Below are 20,806 nucleotides of genomic sequence, written 5' to 3'. Positions count from 1 at the left end.
TGTGTTTATATTTTTATGCAAAGGAAGGAGGGAAAGCAATGGAGGATTTGTTTCAAAAGATATAGTGGGAATTCCCATGGTTAAAGCCAAGTCTCAAATCTTTTGGAAGCTTGCATCTGGAGGGCAGACTGCTCAATTACCTATATGTTGGGTTTTTGATAACTAAACACAGAGGATGACCTTGGATATGAATAAAGACTAAAAAAATGCAAAACCTGATAGGTCTCCTTATAGACTGAGAAATTCAACGCTTAAGAGAATGCTGGCAACCATCAAAGCTTTAATGGGGGCAGATTCCATTTAATCTAATTTCACAGGATAAAGAATTCCTGGGATGGAAAACAATTCAAAGATCATCTTATCCAACCTCACATGTATTATTGCTTGTACTTCCTGTAAAGTACCTGATATTCTACCTACACTGCTCCCTGCCCTCAACTCCTTCCACTTTTCAGTTAAGTGGTACTCTAGCCACTTACTGTATTCCTAAAACAGCCCACCCCAACTTAGATCAACTGGAAGAGTCTGTTACATTACATCGAAGATTGTATTCTTAAAAATTCTATGTGTTTGAAAAGCCTCATGAAAATGAGGATGATGAAAGCCCCAAACTATACTTTTATCTGGGTACCTTTGGTTATCCCTTGAATAAGAAACTAGCTGGTCATTTAAAACACAAGTAGCAAAAGGCACTCTTTAGCAAAAGATTAAAAGTGTTGGGCATAGTGCTCTTCTGCTGTTTAATAACTGACAACAATATGGGAAGAGAAAGCAAAAGGATTGTTTTCTATTCAAGGACATCAGTGTGTGACATAAAACTACTACTAATGGGAAGCTAAAAACAGATCATCTCTCTCAGGTCAAATTTATAGAATGTAGAGACATAAATATAAATTACTCAAAATAAAAAGACAATACACGAATAAGAATTGGGTACTTAGATGAAAAATGGAATGTCCTTAGGAAACTCTGCCATAAAATACATCTAGTTTCAAGAAAAGGTCATTCTATGATATTTATAGCTAGAAGTCCATATACCTTGGTGGTAAAGGAGAAATGCTAACCAAATAACTTTTAATTTTTTTTCCCAAAAACATATATTTGGCACATTCTATTAAACAAAATGCTTTTGTATATATCTCATTTCTACTGTAATCACTTAAGGTGATAGGGGAGGTTTTATTTTGCCCATTTTAAAAGAACAGCTTTATTGAGATATAATTTACATACCACAAAACTCACCAATTTTAAGTATACATTTCAATGTTTTTAGCGTATTAACAGAGTTGTGCAACCATCACTACTACATAATTCCAGTTCATTTTTATCACCCCCAAAAAGAAATCTCATGCCTATTTGCCACTCCCTGTTCCCAATCCCAGCCCCAAGCAACCACTAATCTACTTTGTGTCTCTATAGAAATGCCTATTCTGGACATTTCATATAAGTGGAATCATATGTGACAGTTTATATCTGGCTTCGTTCACGTAGCACGTTTTCAAGGTTCATCCATGTTGTAGCATGTATCAGAATTTCATTCTTCCTAAAATATGGCCAAATAATATTCCATTATATTGGATATACCATATTTGTTTATCCATTCTTCAGCTGATGGACATTTGGGCTATTTTTACTTTTTAGCTATTATGAAATAATGCTGCTATGAATATTTGTGTACAAGTTTTTGTGCGGACATATGTTTTCATTTCTCTTTGGTAATGTGCAATAAAAGATTGACCTTGCAGAAGAAAGGCTTGGCCCTTTGCCTCTAGCTCCTAAGAGGTAACCTCTAAACCCATGGAATGTCCTGCCTGATAAGAGTGTCTTTATTTACCTGGGGGCCTTGGGCCATGTCAGATAGTCTATGCTAACAATGTGATTTATGGTGGAAGCTCTGAGCCACGTGGTATCAGCCTGACCTCTGGAGGGACTGGAGACTAAGGCCAGCCATGCAGGTGGTCAGCCCCGTCTATGTGACCAACTCCTAATAAAATCTCTACACCAAGACTTGGGTGGCTTTGCTGGTTGGCAGTACTCTGTGTACATTATCATACACCAATGCTGAAAGAAATAAGCACTGTCCACAAGATTCCACTTAGAGAGGAAACTGGAAGCTCCATGCCTGGTCTCTCCTGGACCCTGCCCTATGTGCCTCTTCCCTTTGCTGATTTTAATCTGTGTTCTTTCACTGAAATAAACTATGACCATGAGTATAATGGTGTTTTGAGTTCTGTGAGTCCTTCTAGTGAATTATTGAACCTGAGAGTGGTCTTGGGGACCTCTAACTTGTAGGTATATACTTAGAAGTGGAATTACTAAGACATACAGTAACTCTATGTCTAACTTTTGGAAGAATTGCCAAACTGTTTTCCACAGTGGCTGTGCATTTTGCATTCCCACCAGCAATGCATAAGAGTTCTAATTTCTACACCTTCTTGCCAATAATTGTTATTGTCTGCCTTTTTGATTATTACCACCCTAGTGGGTATGAAGTAGTATCTCACTATGGTTTATTTACTTTTAAAGGGGGAAAAAGAAATAATTTTCTACCTATTCTTCAGAAATTATAGAAGAGAAATGAGTTTTTGAAATACTTTCATTAGAGGGAAAATGCTACCCTTATATATTCACACTTGTAAGGGGAGTTGGAGTTTCTGTGGGATGAGAACTGGATCAGATAGGATGGTTGGAATAAAAATCTTTGAAAAAAGAACACCAGAGACTGATTTAGGAATTAAATTGTTTCTTGCCTCTTTAAGGAAATATTTTGTCACCCCCCCACAAAACAAAATAGTGTGTCCTCCTCAAAAGCAGATGACACCTGCGTTGAACACCAAGGGCCTGGTGCATATGTCCTCAGCAGTTCTAATCCTGCTGCAGGACAGTGCCCATTTGGTTGCCCTTAATCCCCAATAATCTGTGAACAGACAAATGGGTGATATCAGAGCAATTTTCTCAAAACTTGGTCACTGAAACCATGTCATAAATGATTCAAAGTCAGCCCACAAAACCTATTTAGCCATTATGTACTTAAACTCTAGCACCAACGGTGGCCACCAGCCCTTCTGATCTCTCACCCCTAAGGGTCTGCAAGGTCTGAGGGGAGATGTCACTTGAGTGTTATTTAACTTTTCTCATGTTTATATCTGGTCTCCCTTAATAGACTATAAACACCTGAAGGCAAGGACCAGAAATATCTTAGAATAGGAACAATTTGTACTCACAAATAAAATTTGGAATATATGAGAAAAATATTAAGGTGCTTTCCCTCTTAATTTTTTTTTGATGCCCTTTAATCTTAACATTTAATTTCCATCTCTACTAGTACCACCTTTAATAGTCACTGAGTAGACGTACTTGCATTTCCCCACTTGTCAAAGATTTTCATTTGTTTTAAAAAAGTTCACTTCCCTCATAGTCAAGCTCATATTAGCCTAACAGTAAACTCATGGTGGCCCATCAATTTATTCTGACTTCACTAAACCTGCATGTAACTCCAGACATGACCACATTCCTCTACTGTCGAAAGGGGCACCTACTCCAGCACCAAATGTTTAATGATTCTATTCAGTTTGACTGGATGAATGCTAGGGCTTTCCATCAACAAAGTCAGACTGACTCCAGGGAATAATATGAACAATAACAACAAGTACAAATACTAGTACCACTAATATTTACTGAGTATTTAGTATCTCTTAGGCACTGTGTTAAGCTCTTCACCACATTATTAAGTAGGTACTATTTTATCATCACCATTTATAGATGTGGAAACTGAGGAACAGATTTGGCAGGTAACTTCCTCAAGATTACATAACAAACAAGAGACGGAACCAGGAATTTGGACCCCTGGAATCTGGCTCCAAAGGCTGTATTTTTAACCACTGTTCTTTCTTTTTTCTCAGGGAAGGCCTAAAACATCTGGATCTAGGTTGAATGGGGCTTGAACATAAGATATATAAGGACCCTACAGGAATTCTGGAAAGGCGGCAGAGGGACTGTGTCCAGGGTTTAAGCAAAATTCAGAGCTGTCTGGGGCATCTGTTTTTTTTTTTTTTTTTTAAATTATTTATTTATTTATTTATTTATTTATGGCTCTGTTGGGTCTCCGTTTCTGTGCGAGGGCTTTCTCCAGTTGCGGCAAGCGGGGGCCACTCTTCATCGCGGTGTGCGGGCCTCTCACTATCGCGGCCTCTCCTGTTGCGGAGCACAGGCTCCAGACGCGCAGGCTCAGTAGTTGTGGCTCACGGGCCTAGTTGCGCTGCGGCATGTGGGATCTTCCCAGACCAGGGCTCGAACCCGTGTCCCCTGCATTGACAGGCAGACTCTCAACCACTGCGCCACCAGGGAAGCCCTGGGGCATCTGTTTTGAACCCAGTCTTTAGGACCTGTTCCACGATTATCAGAAACCTTCATCCTCAGGAGAAAGGTTCTAGCTCCCAGATATGGAGGCTGTAGATATTGGCTAGTCTAGACCCCAAAACCACCAGTGTTAGATTCTATCCTTGCCGAATGAATGTTCCCAAATCAAAGGAAGAGGAGAGATCTGGGTATTCCCCACTGTTGGGAGATAGGAAGAATGAACACAATTCACAGTTAAGAAATTTCCATAAAGAGTTTATAAAGCAAAATACCTGAGGTGTGTTACTAATCACAAATACCCTTAAATAAACCTCTGAAAAACAAAGATGCTAATAAAACTTGACCCCCACCTATGTTCTGCTTATACTAATAGAGTGGGCTTTGTTTTCCATGGTTGACACCTAGTTTTCCTGTGGAAAAAGAGACCAAAGCCCTTTTTCCCTTTTAAACCACCACTAAGTTAATTTCAAACCAATTAGTAATTTAGAATCTTGTTCCCTATATGGGGATCAAAAACAGTAAACAAATACAGTATATTAGTATAGACAGAACATAGGTGGAGAAAAATACAGCCACACTTCACAAGGTCACCTGAAGTTCACCCCCCCTCACTTGGGGGGAAGATCTTTAATGCAGCCTGGCACTCACAGTGCACTTCCCCAAACCAAAAAACTATTTCACACCTCTTCTCTCCCCAAACCTTGAGACTTCACCCACATCCTCACTGTCAGCTGATGATCCTGTTTCCTATCTCACTGAGGAAATTACAACAATCAAAAAGAGCACTCTGGGGACTTCCTGGTGGTCTAGTGGGTAAGACTCCGCGCTCCCAATGCAGGGGGCCCGGGTTCGATCCCTGGTTGGAGAACTAGATCTCGCATGCATGCCACAACTAAGAGTTCACATGCCGCAACTAAGAAGTCCGCATGCCGCAACTAAGAGTTCACATGCCACAATTAAGAAGTCCGCATGCCGCAAGGAAGATCCCATGTGCTGCAACTAAGACGTGGAGCGGCCTAAATAAATAAATAAATAGGGCTTCCCTGGTGGCACAGTGGTTAAGAATCCACCTGCCAATGCAGGGGACGTGGGTTCGAGCCCTGGTTCAGGAAGATCTCACATGCCGCGGAGCAACTAAGCCCGTGCGCCACAACTACTGAGCCTGCGCTCTAGAGCCCGCGAGCCACAACTACTGAGCCAATGGGCCACAATTACTGGAGCCCACGGGCCTAGAGCCTGTGCTCCACAACAAGAGAAGCCACCGCAATGAGAAGCCCGCGCACTGCAACAAAGAGTAGCCCTTGCTCGCCACAACTAGAGAAAAGCCCACGTGCAGCAACAAAGACCCAACGCAGCCAAAAAAAAAAATAAATAAATAAAATAAATAAATTTTTAAAAATAAAAAAAAAATAAAACAATAAGAGCGAGGATTCTGGGAAGATGGCAGAGTAGGAGGCACCAGGAATCTGTTAAAAAAAAAAAAAAAAAAAAAAAAAAAGAGTGCTCTGCAGATTCCCAGCAGCACACCTATCTAATACTGCACCTACACACTGCCTTCAAGCCTGTTACCGGGGAAGAACAATCTGTGCTCTTACCTGAAGCTGCCCTTCTCTCACCCTCTTTACCCCACCCTCTCTCACCTACTGAAAAACCTCGCTCCAGCAGTTCTTCCTCTCCATGGGTCACTCTCTTTGCATGCATACTGTTATGTTCTATATGTTAACAAGTATACATACAATAGACTCTCAGTATCCTCGGGGGACTGGCTCCAGACTTCCTGTGGATACCAAAACCCACAGATGCTCAAATCCCTTATATAAAATGGCATAGTATTTGCATGTAACCTACGTGCACATCCTCCCGTACTTTAAATCATCTCTAGATTATTTATAAAACCTAATACAACGCAAATGCTATGTAATAGTTGCCTGTGCAAGGCAAATTCAAATTTTGCTTTTTGGAACTTTCTGGAATTTTTTTCCAAATATTTTCAATCTGCAATTGGTTGAATCTTCAGATGCAGAACCTGCAGATACAGAGGGCTGACTGTACATACTTGTTATTTCTTCCATCTTAAAGAGCGGACTTCTTTCCCTCACTTTTCCAGACTGTTCCTACTCCATTTCTTTGCCCTGACCCTTGGCAATGTAGCTTTTGCCATCATCACTCCACCTAAACTGCTCATCCAGATTACCAGTAATCACATTGCTAAATTCAGGGGTCAATTTGTAGTCCTCATCTTACTCCAGCAGTATGTTTACATCACTGATCTTTCCCCTCTCCTTGAAACGCTTTCTTTCCTTGATTTCTAGGCTACTATGCTCTCTTGGTTTTCCTCCTGTCTCCCTGGTGACTTCTCAGTCTCCTCTGCTATCTCTCCCTACTCTCCTGACTACTTAACACTGGAATGCTGCAAGGCCCAGTGCTTGGTACTGTTTTCCTCTCTATCTACACTCCCTCACTCAGTGATCTTACCCAGTGCAGGCTAAAGATACCTACATGACAATGACTCCCAAATTTATGTCTTCAGTCCAAAACTTCCTCCCAAACTCCAAACTCGCATAGACAACTGTCGGTTTAATATTTCCACTAGGATATCTGGTAGACATCTCAAACTTAAATGTCTAAAACTGAACTCATGATGGTCTTTCCGCCCACATCTCTTCTACTTGTAGATTTTTCCATTCAGTTTACGGCAACTTTACCCTTCTCCCTGTTCAGGCCAAAACCTGGAAGCATCCCCAACTCCTATCTTTCTCTCACACCTCATACCTGATCCACAGTTAATCCTCTTGGCTCTACTTTCAATATTCATCCAGAACCCAATCACTTTTCACCACCTCCAGGGCTACCACTCCAGACAAAGCCACCACTGCCATCTCTCAAGGATTACCGTAATAGCCTCCTAATTGCTTTTCTCGTTCCTAACCTTCCCTCCTCACAGTCTGCTCCAAATAAGCAGCCAGAGTGCCTATTTTTGTTTTTAACCTTCTACTATGGAAAAACCTACATAATAGCATAGAGAATACTATATTAAACCCTATATACCCATTATACAGACTCAATAATTATTAATGTATGACCCATCTTGATTCATCTTTAACCCCCATAGTACCCTGCCCTCCAGATTATTTTGAAGCAAATCTTAGACATGATTCCATAGAGTGATCCCTTAAAAATATAAATCAAATCATTTTACTTATCTGCTCAAAACCTGCTAATGGCTCCCCCTTTAAACTCTAAGTAAAACCAAAAGACCTTTTTTTTTTTTTTAAATCTTTTGGCCACGCCATGTGGCATCTGGGATCTTAGTTCTCTGACCAGGGATCGAACCAGTGCCCTCTGCATTGGAAGCGTGGAGTCTTAACCACTGGACCACCAGGGAAGTGCCAAAACAAAAGATCTTATAAGGGCCCTGGAAACCCTTCACCATGGGCTTGCAAACTATGGCCCACAGACCAAAATGCAGCCAGATACCTGTTTTTATGTGGCCCATGAGTTAAGAATGGGAGCTGAAAATGGTTTTTACGTTTTTTAAATGGTGGAAAACAATCAAAAGAAAAACAATATTTTATGACATATAAAATAAATTTAGAGTCCATAAATAAGCATATGAGCATGGCTATATTCCAGTAAAGCTTTAAGTATCGTCTATGGCCGCCTTTGTGCTACAAAGGCAGAACTGAGGAGTCGTGACAGAGACCATATGGCCTCCAAAGCCTAAAATATTTACTATCTGGCCCTGTATAGAAAAAATTGCCAACCCCTGCCCTAACCAATCAGGTCCCTGTGTAATCTCTCCGATCTTCTCTTCCCACACACTCCATTCCATTCTCATTGGCCTCTTTCCTATCTCTCGGACAAGCCAAACACACTCCTATCTCTGGGCCTTTGCACTGGCTGATCCCTCTGTCTGGAACATTTTTACCCCAAATATCTGCATTGTCTTCTCTCACCTTCGAGTCTTTGCTCAGATGCCACAGCTACGGTGAGTCCTACTCTTACCACTCTATTTAAACTTGCAATGTATGCCTCCTGCCCCACAATCCCCATCTTCTTACCATACTCCACATTTTTCCTTTCCATAGCACTTACCACCTTCTAACGCGATATTTAGTATCTATTGCTTATCACCGATTTCTCCCAAACCAAAATGTAAGTTCCATGGTGCAAAGTTCTTTGTTGGTCCACTGATAAATCCGAAGTGCCTAGAACAGTGCCTGGCACGCCATTAGGCACTCAAATATTTGTTGAATAAGTGAAATTCCTTATAATCAAAATTTTAAGAGACTTTTATGACCACCACAGCAGCATACATCTCCACTTCACTGATCCATGTATCAACACATGATAATTGAACCATGGCAGGTACCTCACAGAAGAAATTCTCCACCTGATATGGACCACAGTGAGGTAACAAGAAAGTCAACACTATTTGCACCAAAGAGTTGCTGAAACCTGTCACCCAAGCCACTGCTGCCAGTTGTTGGCATAGCCAAGAGTGCATGATAACTGTGTAATGGAGAGGCTGGCAGATAGCTACATAACAATCAAAGGCCATTACTGAAAGAAGTACACATTCAGCGGATCCTAAACTAAGGAATATGAAAAGTTAAGCTATGCATCCTAGGTAGCTGATATTTCTCCAGTGGCTTTGGGTGTTGACTAGCATTTGGGGGACAGGGGAAGTAGTATAGCAAAGGTCCAAAAAAGAGAGATTAGACAGAAAGAAATACATGGGGGTGTGGAGTCTGGCATCAAGGCATGACAAGATAATGATGGCTAAATTCCCAAGGAGGGTCATTATGCAGAAAACGGAGATGGCCAGAAAAAGAACCATTTCTAGGTTGGGCCATTCAGAGAAGCCCACCCCGAACAAAGCCATCAGAGTGATGAAAAGTGTTACTGAATTTTCTCATTGCTTAACACTACTTGCTGGAAACACCACAGTCAGAACTTTGAAGCCTGATTATCCTTTGCTTAGAACTTATTGCTGGTTCATGAACCTACATGCAACAGAGGAACTGGATAGGGAATGCTGAAACAAGTAAAATCATTAATGTATTTCCTTTTATTACCTCAGCAAGAAAACTAAGAATTAGCAATTATATACCTGTATTTTAACAACCATATTTTAAGCCACGACTTTCATTTAGTAAACTCATAGTTTACTAAGTAGAGGTATTACTAAAGTAAAGGTAGTATAGATGCATTACAAAATCTTTGTTATAAAAAGGTGTTGGATCTGTTAAGATTGAGAGAAACTAAGACTTCACTGGAGCTTCCTTAAATCTCTAATTTACTCAGTAAAAAAAAATTTTTTAAGAGTCTTAATTTGGAAAGACCTTTACAAAATGCAGAATCTAAACTCTAAGTAATAAAAACAAAACCACTGCCCTGCAATAAAAAAACCCACTCCAGAATGTTTCTTCCATCCATCTGTTCATCCACTATCCATCTATCAATCTAACATTTGTTGTCCATCGGCCATGTCGGGGGTTTGGAGGATCTAAGGATGAAACAGTTTGAGCTTGCAGCCTACTAGGGAAGCTAAGACTCATAGATAAATAACTACAATAGAGGGCAGAATGTGGCAATATGGGGCGTTTTTTCTCTCACCACAGTCATGCTGCCAATTACTAACTGTTGTAAAAAAAATCATCCTTTAAAACAGCAAAAATGGGGGAAAATGCAGGTACCACAATAAGGAAAATAAGTAAATTAACAGACAGAAATTCATTGTGCTATTATAAAATGACTAAATGATAATTATGAAAAGATGGGAAATATTTTATTTTTTAGTGGGGAGAATGCATATTACAAACTAATCTATGATACAATTAAATACAGATATATTTATTCAATAAACACTAATTGAGCACTGACAAGGGGCAGGCACTCTTTTGTGCTAGGGGAAGAATGATACATAACCTTGGCCCTCAAGGGGCTCACATGTGGGGCGCAATCAGGAGAGAACTTAGAAAAGAAAGCATAAACAGGCAATTTGTTAAGGCAGTAGACCCCATGGGAATAGTTTTCCTTAAAAATGTTCCCACTTATAATTGCTAAAGTGCTACAGTTCAAATAAATAAAATCAGCAGGAAAAAATTTTTTTTTAAAAAGCAAGACAAAGTATCCGATTCTGTCAAATGTAAAAACGAGTTTAAAAACTAAAAGTGTTTTTGGGGTCCAGATTGTATTCTTTTTCTTTTTTTTTTTTTTTAAACACTATTTTATTTATTTTATTTATTTATGGCTGTGTTGGGTCTTCGTTTCTGTGCGAGGGCTTTCTCTAGTTGTGGCAAGTGGGGGCCACTCTTCATCGCGGTGCGCGGGGCCTCTCATTATCGCGGCCTCTCTTGTTGCGGAGCACAGGCTCCAGACGCGCAGGCTCAGTAATTGTGGCTCACGGGCCTAGTTGCTCCGTGGCATGTGGGATCTTCCCAGACCAGGGTTCGAACCCGTGTCCCCTGCATTGGCAGGCAGATTCTCAACCACTGCGCCACCAGGGAAGCCCCAGATTGTATTCTTTAAATACCATTTCCCAGTAAAAGAACCAGGGTTACTTGGAGGAGTGGCTGATCCCAGGTCTAGAGCAAGAAATCTGCAAGATGAGCCAGATAGCAAGGAACCTCACAAAACACCTAGAGCCACCGTCCCTAAGCTATGACATCATATGGCCCCCTTTCTGTGAAGGTGAACATGCAAACCTAACTCCAACCAGACTGTATACTATGCAAGAGGTCTGGGAAGTGGAAGGCCAGCCCTTCCTCCCCTCTCACCAGGAAATCCACCTTATTACATTTGGAATAAAAGGTGAGATGACATTCTGGAAAACTAGATTATGAAGGGTCAACCTTTCTGCCTTTTCTGGCGGTGACTGGCCTCTCCCAGCCCCATCCTCCCCACCTCCAATGTTGCTTTTGGGTGCACCAGCTACGACTTCTACTTCAAGCAGCTGAATTTCTATGCCTCAGATATCTCAGAAAACTCTACTTGCACTACCATATGCAACAAATATGCCTATGAGAATGACTTTCAAACCTATCAACCAGAATTTATCCATTCAGATGCATCTTTCCCTGTCAAATGAGTTGCACTTAGTCCAGCAACAGGGTCATCTGTCAAATCATCCTGGAACCCAAGTCATCCATCTACAACGGGTGAGCCACACAAGAACATGGGCCTGGTTGTTTAGAAGTTATGGCTTGTTTCCACCCAGGATCATCTAGCTTCAGAACTCACCTAATTCATCAGATCTGAGAGAGAAGGATGGAAATTAACCACCACTATGGCTATTGAAAAGACTAAGCTGAAGGGTCCAGAGGCAACATCCAAAAAAGGGGTTCCAGAAATGGTCTGTACAGTAGCAGAGCTCTAGGAGTGAGTGGGAAGCCTGTTGAGTAACCTTTCAATTAGCAGGATGCTCTCACTGGGAGGGTGAGTCTGGCCAATTTGGTGTTAGCCCACTCCACCACTTCTCATTGGGACTTACCTGAATACAAGCCCCTGTCTTCAACTTGCACAGGTTGCAGACTAAGGCCCACCGACTGGGCGGAATATGGGAGACCTTTGTGATTGGTTCCATCCTCTCAGGACAAGCAATGCTGACCTACAAATAAAACACCACCATAAGGCAGAAGGCACCAAGGCATTCCAGAAGTACCTTTCACAAACCATAAATGATGTTACAAGAAGCTCAGAACATCAAAACAATGAGGTGAGCCATGTCTCCTAAGGTTACTGTGGAACTTAGAATAAATAAAACCCATCTCTAGTCACTGCTCAGGGCTTCAATCATTTCCAGTAATATAAATGATTCCTATATAGGATGAGAGGGCAGGAGTAGAGACTAGGCATGGTCACCTTAATGAATCAAAGATATCTACACTTTACTTAGGAACCAAAGAAAGCTACTAAGGAAAGGAATTAAGATTCACAAAATCTAGCACCTCTCGCGTGTTTGAGATGGTGCCACATGCCTTGTGTTTTTTTCATTTAATAATGAATGACGAAAAACAGCGGCAGTGACATAGTATCGTTGGAAAGTAGCAGCAATCTGTGTAATGAAGAGATTGCAGCACATAAGTAGAAAAGATGAGGATAACATTTTAAAACCAGTCTTTAAAATCACGTTAACTATCACCAGCTTACTCTATTCTCTCAGTCAAAGTAGCTTTAAAGTGAAATTAGTCTTTGAGAGAGTGCTGAAAGAGACGCTTTTTAAAAACACAGAACTTTTTTCCGTGTGAAAATAAGGGGTCAAGCAACTTCTGGTAAAAAGTGTTTTCTTTTTCTTTTCTTTAAAAATACATACATGAGTTTCTAAGAGAGAAACGACTTTGAAAAGTGAAGGACTGTTGAGTAAGGACAGTTAAACTAGTACAAGTTCCACCCACATCGAGAAACCAACAGGAGAAAGATCAGAGACATCTAGAACAGCCCCAAAAGTACTAGAAATCAGGTACTAGAAACCATAAGAAAATGTCAATAGGTGAGAAAGCTTCTTTTACTTTTAAAGAACTCTTCCTGAGTCATGTTCCAGACTTTTAATATTTTGAAAGAGCCTGCTTTATTAGCTGGGGAATTTGCTGCTAGAAATTAGTGACTCTCAGGCCAGAAACCTCAGAGTTCATTTCACATGTCTATTAGCTGGATGTTCTTAGTAAGAAAAAGAAACCACTACTCAAATTAAAAAAACAAACTGACTTCTATATCCATAAGAATACCATAGTATGTACCTAGAACTTTCAGTTTAACTTTGTGAGCTCGACTGCTAGACAGATTGGACGTTAACAAGAATAAAGCCAGGCAAGTTTTAAAGGAGAATGAATTTCTGATACAGTATCATCAGCTCCCCATAAACTGAATTCTGCAGTCTCTCTTGTTCTGCAGTTAAAGTGCTAACAAATTTGCTGGCTTGGATAGGGGTTGGGGAGAGAGAATGTGAATGAGATGTCCAAACAGATTTTGTTTTTTTTAAAAAAGGGCAGGCATAGGGCTTCCCTGGTGGTGCAGTGGTTAAGAATCCGCCTGCCAATGCAGGAGACTCAGGTTCGAGCCCTGGTCCGGGAAGATCCCACATGCCGTGGAGCAACTAAGCCCGTGGGCCCCGACTATTGAGCCTGTGCTCTAGAGCCCGCGAGCCACAACTACTGAAGCCCACGCGCCTAGAGCCCGTGCTCCACAGCAAGAGAAGCCACCACAACGAGAAGCCTACGCATTGCAACGAAGAGTAGCCCCCCGCTCTCTGCAGCTAGAGAAAGCCCACGCGCAACAATAAAGACCCAACACAGCCAAAAATAAATAAAATAAATTAAAAATAAATAAATAAATAAATAAATAAAATAAAAAGGGCAGCCATAAAAAGTTAGAAGTAATGTCTGGAAGCCCTCAGGAAACAACAGCAACTGAAGGACCAGATTAAATAGTGAGGGGTGGCATTCTGAATAAAGAAACTCTTAAAAAATGGAATACTACTCAGCAATAGAAAGGCATGAACGTTGACACACACTATAATATAGACCGCTAGCCAGACAGAAAAGAGTGCATACTGTATGATTCCATTTTTAGACAAAACGAAACTATACTGATAGAAATCAAAATGGTAGTTACCCTTGGGTAATAGGGACCCAGATAAGGACTGGAAAGTGGGTGTGAGGGATCCTTCTGGGATGCTCTATGTCTACTTCTGGGATGTCCGATGTCTTGGTCTGGGTTGTGGTGACAGATACATACACGTGTAAAAACTTATGAAACTCTACACTTAAGATTTGGTATTTTTAAGGTAGGTTTTACCTTTAAAACATCTGCTGCTCCTACCCTCTCCTCTCATCCAAATTTATCCAGTACCACTGGTAGTACCACCTATAAATTAATTAGCATGGGCTCACATGCCCACTTGCAAAAGAAGGATGTGAGGGAGGTCAAGTGGAACCATTGTCACCTCAGAAGCCTGGACATGCATGAGGCATCTCCATGAAGCCTGAGTCAGTCTGAACGTTGTGGGAGAGCAAACGGCCTCACAGACCTGGATGAATTCTTACCTCTGGAATCCACAGGGCACAGCTGACGTGAGCCCATTTAGTCCCTGTCCTGGTGGTCTTCATGGCTCCACCTTTCTTTGGACATAACAGACATTGTGGATGAATGCCCAGGACACAGGAGCGACACAGCCAGCTGCCTTCTGGGACCTTGAGGATGCCGTAGCAGGCCTGGAGGCACGAGGAGGAGAGGGGGTGATGGTTAGCGTCTTCTCACGGGGTCAATGTCTGCTCCGGTACACAGTCACAGAGTACCCTCCACTTTTAGGAGAAAGAGGCAAATAAGGCCAAACGAGCTCATATCCAGGATTTAGTAATTTTAAAACACTCAAAAAAAAAAAAAAAGCAACTTCTAGCATCTGTTTTAAGGTCAGCATGTCTGTCTATGAGAATCAACTTTAAGGACGATAGAATAAGACTAGAAGGAAATACACGTAAAGGTTAGCCCAACTGTTACCTGAGTTTTGTGATTACATATTTTTTTCTTTTTTGCCTCCGTTTTCTAAAGCTTTCTCAATGATTATGTATTATAATTAGTCAGTCATGTACTCACTGAACAACTTCTACATGTCATGCACTGCTGTGATCAAGAAAAAAGTGTTAAGAAATAAGCAGAATGAAACTTCTGAGGAGCAAATGAGCTAATGTTAAAGAGCCTAACAGTGCCTGCTGCATGAAAAGCACTCTCAGGAAATTGTAGCAGTTACTTGCTTGAGTTGAAGAAAAAGGGACTTATGAATGGATCCTGAATTGAACAGAATATTAGACTAAATCACAATAGTCCATAATGAGTCCTTGAAGCTACTTCAAATTCCTTACAGAATGAAGTCGGACAAATAAATAAATGAATTACTATTGGAGGTGGGAGGAGGGAGATTAGTTTGGAAGATAGTTTAGATTTCCGTTTCACTATCTCTAACTTCGCCCATCCTTCCCCCCTTACTGCTCTACTCTCACCATTAGAGACTATAGCTGGGGGCCACCTGGCTCCCCATGTGGCCTAGCATACCTTCACTACTGACTGATTCACCACCGCAGCTTCAAAGTCAAAGTCCCAGAACGTTCACCCACAGCTCAGATTCCAGTTCCAACAGTCACCATCATGTTACCCCCGCAACTGGCCCCCTTTGCAAACTCTCTCTATCCATATCACCACCATGCTTCGCAGCTTCCAGATCCAAATTCCTTGACTCTTATCATCCACTTTCCTTCATCTACTGTCCCTTGGGCTTGCTACTAATCCCCACGGAGTGGTCACTAGACTCTGACCTTCCTCTCCATCCCCACCACAACTGCTCCGTCCAAGTCCTCATTCACGTCATGCCTGGATTGATTTATTTCTAAATTCTCTTCCTCTCCCTTCATACCTTCAATCCTTCTTCTGTTTGGCTGTCATATTCTTCTTACTAAAACAAAGACTTCATACCATTGCACAGCAATAAACCCTCTAAAAACCCCTTCTGCTCCCACCCTCAACCCCATCTAAAACCAGGGGCCTACTTCTTGAGGTCTGTTTTGTAAGGCCAACAAGCTAAGAATGGTTTCCATATTTTTAAAGGGATGTTAAAAGAAAGAAGAATATGTAACAGGGACTATATGTGGTCCTCAAAGTCTAAAATATTTACTATCTGGCCCTTCAAAGAAAAAGCCTGCTGTTCTTCACCTCAATTCTCAGATCACCGTAGCCCCTGTGTCTGCTCCACTTCCTGACTCCCACCCTCCACTCAACGTCGTTTCCCTCTCCAGGTACTTAGTCGACATCATGTATTCTTCTCTACTTTAACTGTTATGTTTCATCTCCTCAGTGATACTGTAAGGTCACTGGGGGTAGGTCCTTTACCATCAATTTATCTGGAAGGTTCTCTACGCTGAGCTTGAGTAGGTGGTTTGGTAGAACAAATAAATTTCACTCAACAACTGAAGCTGGATTCCAACTAGGCTGCTGTCACAAAAGCAGGGCATCATTTTATAAGGTCCCTAACCTTCAAAGCTTTTTCTTTCTCTGAGATCCAGAAAGTCTGCAAGGAAATGAAAGCAAGCTTTCTCCCTAAAACAGAGCCTCTTTCAGACCAGCAGAAGAAAAACCAGAAGCTGGTTCTAGGAATACCCTTTATCACCTGGCCATTTTATTGGGTAGAAAATCATTTACTGAGCTCTTGTGTAGACTTATTCCTGGTCATAAGATCATAGAAGCTTGTATTTCATTGTAGTGGCTCTCAACTTTTTCTAGACCACAAAATGACGAAGGTTGGACTGTATTTTTTTTAAAAACTGCACACATGCACGAACATATGTTTTACATATAATTTCAAGGGGTTAATAAATTTAGTGCTAAACATTATATATATGACCAGTATAAAAACTATGAGCATGTACCTTCAGGCAAATGAATTTAGGCCTCAGTTTGAGTGTTCAATACCTGGGCTAAGAAGCAGAAAATGGAATACATTAAGGGCCTTGGAATGGTCCCAATTTTCACACTTTTTAATGAAAAAAATTTAAATTAATTGTTAAAATCCAACATCTACTGATGTAAAATAAACCTCTCTTCTAAAGTACTGACCATAAGTGTATTATAGTCACAGAGGAACAAACAGTTGATATAATATGGTGGCAGTAAAGAAGAAAAATTATATTTAATGAATTTAATTGTCAACATGTCCCCAATTCTGTTGAGTAAACCAAATCTTCCAAATCATTTAAGTCACTTTTCAGTCAACAGAGGGAGCTCTAACCTAAGTATCTCTTTAGAATTCAAGTGAACCTACTCACTTCGGAAGAATTCTTTTACATGAAACTTTATGTGGCATCAACATCCAGCTTTAATACATACCAGCTTATATTCTGCAAGGCCTGGTCAGGTGTTATTGTCATTTCTTTCTACGTGAGGAAAGGGCACCATTTATAGTCATTACTGGATATGTTTTCAAAGCAAAATACCTTTAAGGAGAATTATTATGCTACATTTCATTTTGTTAGTTTAAGAACCTGGAAGTAATTCATTAATATGTTGTCCCAACTGTGAAGGACAAATACAGAAAATATATACAGATGACCTCAGTACTATTACCTTCAATTCTACTAAAGATCCACAATCATTTATCTGAAAACTAGGGTAAGAAACATCAGGAAATTCAGAATTGTGCATATCTTAGAAAAGTGGTACAGTATAGACATGGCATATTACCTAACCCCCTAATGGGACCAGGGCAGTGCCATATAATCAAATACATTAATATTTCTCTAACAAAATATATGAGTATTTTCACAAAATGAAATAAAGACTACAAATAGCCTCATATGGGGTGAGTTCTGCTACTGCCCTCAAATCAGTTTTGGTGCCAAACTTAAGTAAAAACTTGTAGTTTTCAGAGCTTTAAAATTTTGGAAATGCATAGAAGGGACTGTGGACCTGTACTGTCAGATATTTAAGTTCGTACTTAAGTAGTAAAGATTTTCTCTCTCACTAAAGGTGAGACATAAATGCCAATAACTGGTAGAGTGAAGATAAATTTTCAAAATTCACTCTAAAAGGATACAAGTAAAAGGAAGAAAGAGACCCAATTGATCACAGAATATTCTGAGTACCTTTTAATACAGAGGGTTAGGTTAGGTGGCCCATGGAACTAAAATAAAGTCTTAAGTCCTGGTTTCTCTCTATCTCCTGTGTTATCTAATCATTTTAATAATTTTGTAGTCAGGATGAGCCTTCTAAATTACAAATCATATCCTTCAGGGTTGACAGGACAAAACCAAAGTTCCTTAGTTTGTCAGAGAAGGCCCTTCACATGTGTCTCTTGTATCCCTCTCTACCCTCACTCTCCATGCATTCCCTACTCGACCCCACCACTCTCCACAGTTCTGAACAGCTCAGAGTTGCCTCTAACATACTTTGCCTACTCTCACTACCCCACCTGAACATGTTCTCCTCTCTGCCTGAACACACGCTGCTGTTTTTTTCTGGCATTTCCCTTTGGCCATTAAGATTCAGCTTGGATGCCACCTTCTGGATGTTATCCCCGACCCCCATCCCTCCCATGCACTTCCACAGCAGCATGGACTTCAATCTACAAAAACATGCACAGTCCTGGCACATGGATGGTGTTGCATACCTATTTGCTAGATAAATTAATGAAATGAATGAAACACACAACAGGTTCAGAAGAGTGAAAAATCACTTAGGGTAAGGGAGTTCAAGAAAGGATTCAAACTAGGTCTTGAAAGGTATGTAAAGTTTTGTTAGCCGGAGGTGGGAGAAGGCATTTTAAATTGGTGTGGCTGAAACATGGAGACAGGACAGCATCAGGAATATTCATCACTGCCCCACTGAGTCACCTTATTTTGCTAGAGCATAGGGCTTGTGGGGGAGAAAAGGGAAAGAGCTGAAAAGAATGTGGATATCACCATCATCATTACTATTAATTAAAAAAAGTAGTGTGGTAGAGAAAGAATGACAACTAGCTGTAAGAGGTTGGGTAAAGTCACTTCACCTCTCCTGGTATTATCTGTAAAATTAAGGAGTGGGACGGTTTTTTACAATCCTAAAATTCTATGATGTTTAAAAGTGGAGTAGACCTAGTTTCCTGGGAGTGGTATATTTGGGAGACAGGGGAGAGCTCTGGGTGCCAGGATGAGGAGTCCCGACTTCCAGCTGTAGGAAGTGTAAACTCCCCAAGGTTACTGACCATGGGTGTAACCTGATGATATAACAGGGACTCCAAGGCAGAGGAGAGACTCCCAGGCAGGCAGCAAGGAGACTCCCCAGGGGACTGTAAAAGTATCGAACAAGGCAATCTCAATGGCATGGGCATGAAGATACACAATAAAGACCTGGGTTTAGCCCCCTGGAGTAAAGTTAATAAGTCACCTTGGGGATCATAAGGAGTATTATTTCTAAAGGAATTACTGGAGAACAGCCAGGCCAAATCTTTATTTTCACCCTTAAATGCAAGCTGCTACCCAGATATGGGTGCTGGAGATGATCACTGAACTTCAGAAAGGCTGACCGTGGGGAGGTGGCGGTCTCCACTCTCACTAACCTGATGCACACAGATGTTACACTTATCACAGAACACCATATCATTCCCTTCTTCACTGTCTGGAGACCGGCACACATCACAGATCACATCTTCATCATACTCTATGCCTAGCCCTTCCTCTGTCTCAATAGCATGGTTCATATTTTCATGGCAATGGCGTTCCAGGACTTCTACTGTCTTTTCCATAAGATTCTCATCAACTGGCCCACAACCTGCACAGAAATACAAACAATCAATCAACCCATCAGTCAGCTGTCATTCCCAAATCACCTACTGTGAGCCCAGTGCAGGGGTGGGGAGATTCTAAAGGATAAAACCATCTCTTCCCTGATCTAAAACTACCAGATTTTAAAGAATCTTTTACTAGAGCTATTCTAAAATTTACCTATCATCACATATTAGTGTTTGACACATGAAAGGAGAAATACATTTCACCATATTCTTTGTAAGTTATATATACTGACCCTTTCAATTTTCTGTCCAAATCCTAGCCAGTCTCCTCCTAGATCTGTTTTCTCTCTCTCTCTCTCTCTCTCTCTCTCTCTCTTTTTTTGTGGCTGTGCCATGCGGCTTGTAGGATCTCAGTTCCCTGACCAGGGATTGAACCTGGAAAGCCCGGAATCCTAACCACTAGGCAACCAGGGAACTCCCCTGAATCTGTTTTCTCTTATTCCCACTGAGGGAGGACTTTCATTGGACTTTGTAATATTGAACACTTTATAGTATAATAAAATAATTAGAATCATATAACTATTTGGATATAAATAACAATTCATTCTTAGCAAATTAGTTCCAATGAGCACATCTAATGGTTACAACAAGGAAATTTTCATACAAAAAGGTATTAAGCCATAAAGGAAAATTCTAGGTACTGTATATGTGATTATACATATGAAATATTTGTTATTTGTTTTTCAAACCTGACTTTTAGAAAATCCAATAATATTTTCTAATGACAAACTATAATATAAAATAAACATTAGCATTCATAAAGGTCTAACTGCAAATTCTGAAATTACCTTTTTTGCCTCTTGATTCCTTTTCCTTCTATACTTTTAATTTTTCTTAGCCTTCTATACATAATAACTCAGCTAAAAGATTCATATGATGGCTATTGGTAATAACTAAACATTTTTCTTCTTAGGGGGACTGATGATTTTGTGAGAGCACACATATATTTATTCTAACAGCTTATAAACTCAGGAGTACTTCTCAAAGTGATCCAAAACAAATTTATCCAAATACACCACTTCATCTGCAATATAAGATCCTAAGGAACTTTGGAATTCCACATAAACTACCTTTTCAATGTTGTAGCTACATATGAAACCAAAAACTACTCAGGTAGTATGTTTAATTTTTCCA

The 20,806-nt window shown here is 40.6% G+C and overlaps 1 protein-coding gene and 1 pseudogene across 20 annotated transcripts in view; both read right to left on the bottom strand.

Moving 5' to 3' along the window:
• The window catches only part of JADE3 (jade family PHD finger 3), a 150,693-nt gene that overhangs the window by 9,016 nt on the left and 120,871 nt on the right, over positions 1–20,806 (bottom strand). For all 19 annotated transcript variants that reach the window (XM_082378120.1, XM_082378122.1, XM_082378115.1 and 16 more), the window contains 3 exons: positions 19,442–19,653; positions 14,406–14,573; positions 11,855–11,971 (listed from right to left, as the gene is read on the bottom strand). In XM_082378120.1, coding sequence (XP_082234246.1) covers positions 11,855–11,971; positions 14,406–14,573; positions 19,442–19,653 — 497 coding nt within the window. The remainder of the gene's footprint in view (positions 1–11,854; positions 11,972–14,405; positions 14,574–19,441; positions 19,654–20,806) is intronic.
• On the bottom strand, positions 5,834–11,839 carry LOC309621147 (olfactory receptor 2J3-like; annotated as a pseudogene). Its single transcript has one exon. The product of its transcript is annotated as an olfactory receptor 2J3-like (transcript).

The sequence above is a fragment of the Balaenoptera borealis genome (assembly GCF_965194805.1).
Source record: "Balaenoptera borealis genome assembly, chromosome: X".
Classification (NCBI taxonomy): domain Eukaryota; kingdom Metazoa; phylum Chordata; class Mammalia; order Artiodactyla; family Balaenopteridae; genus Balaenoptera; species Balaenoptera borealis.
This window is presented reverse-complemented; position numbering and strand designations above follow the sequence as displayed.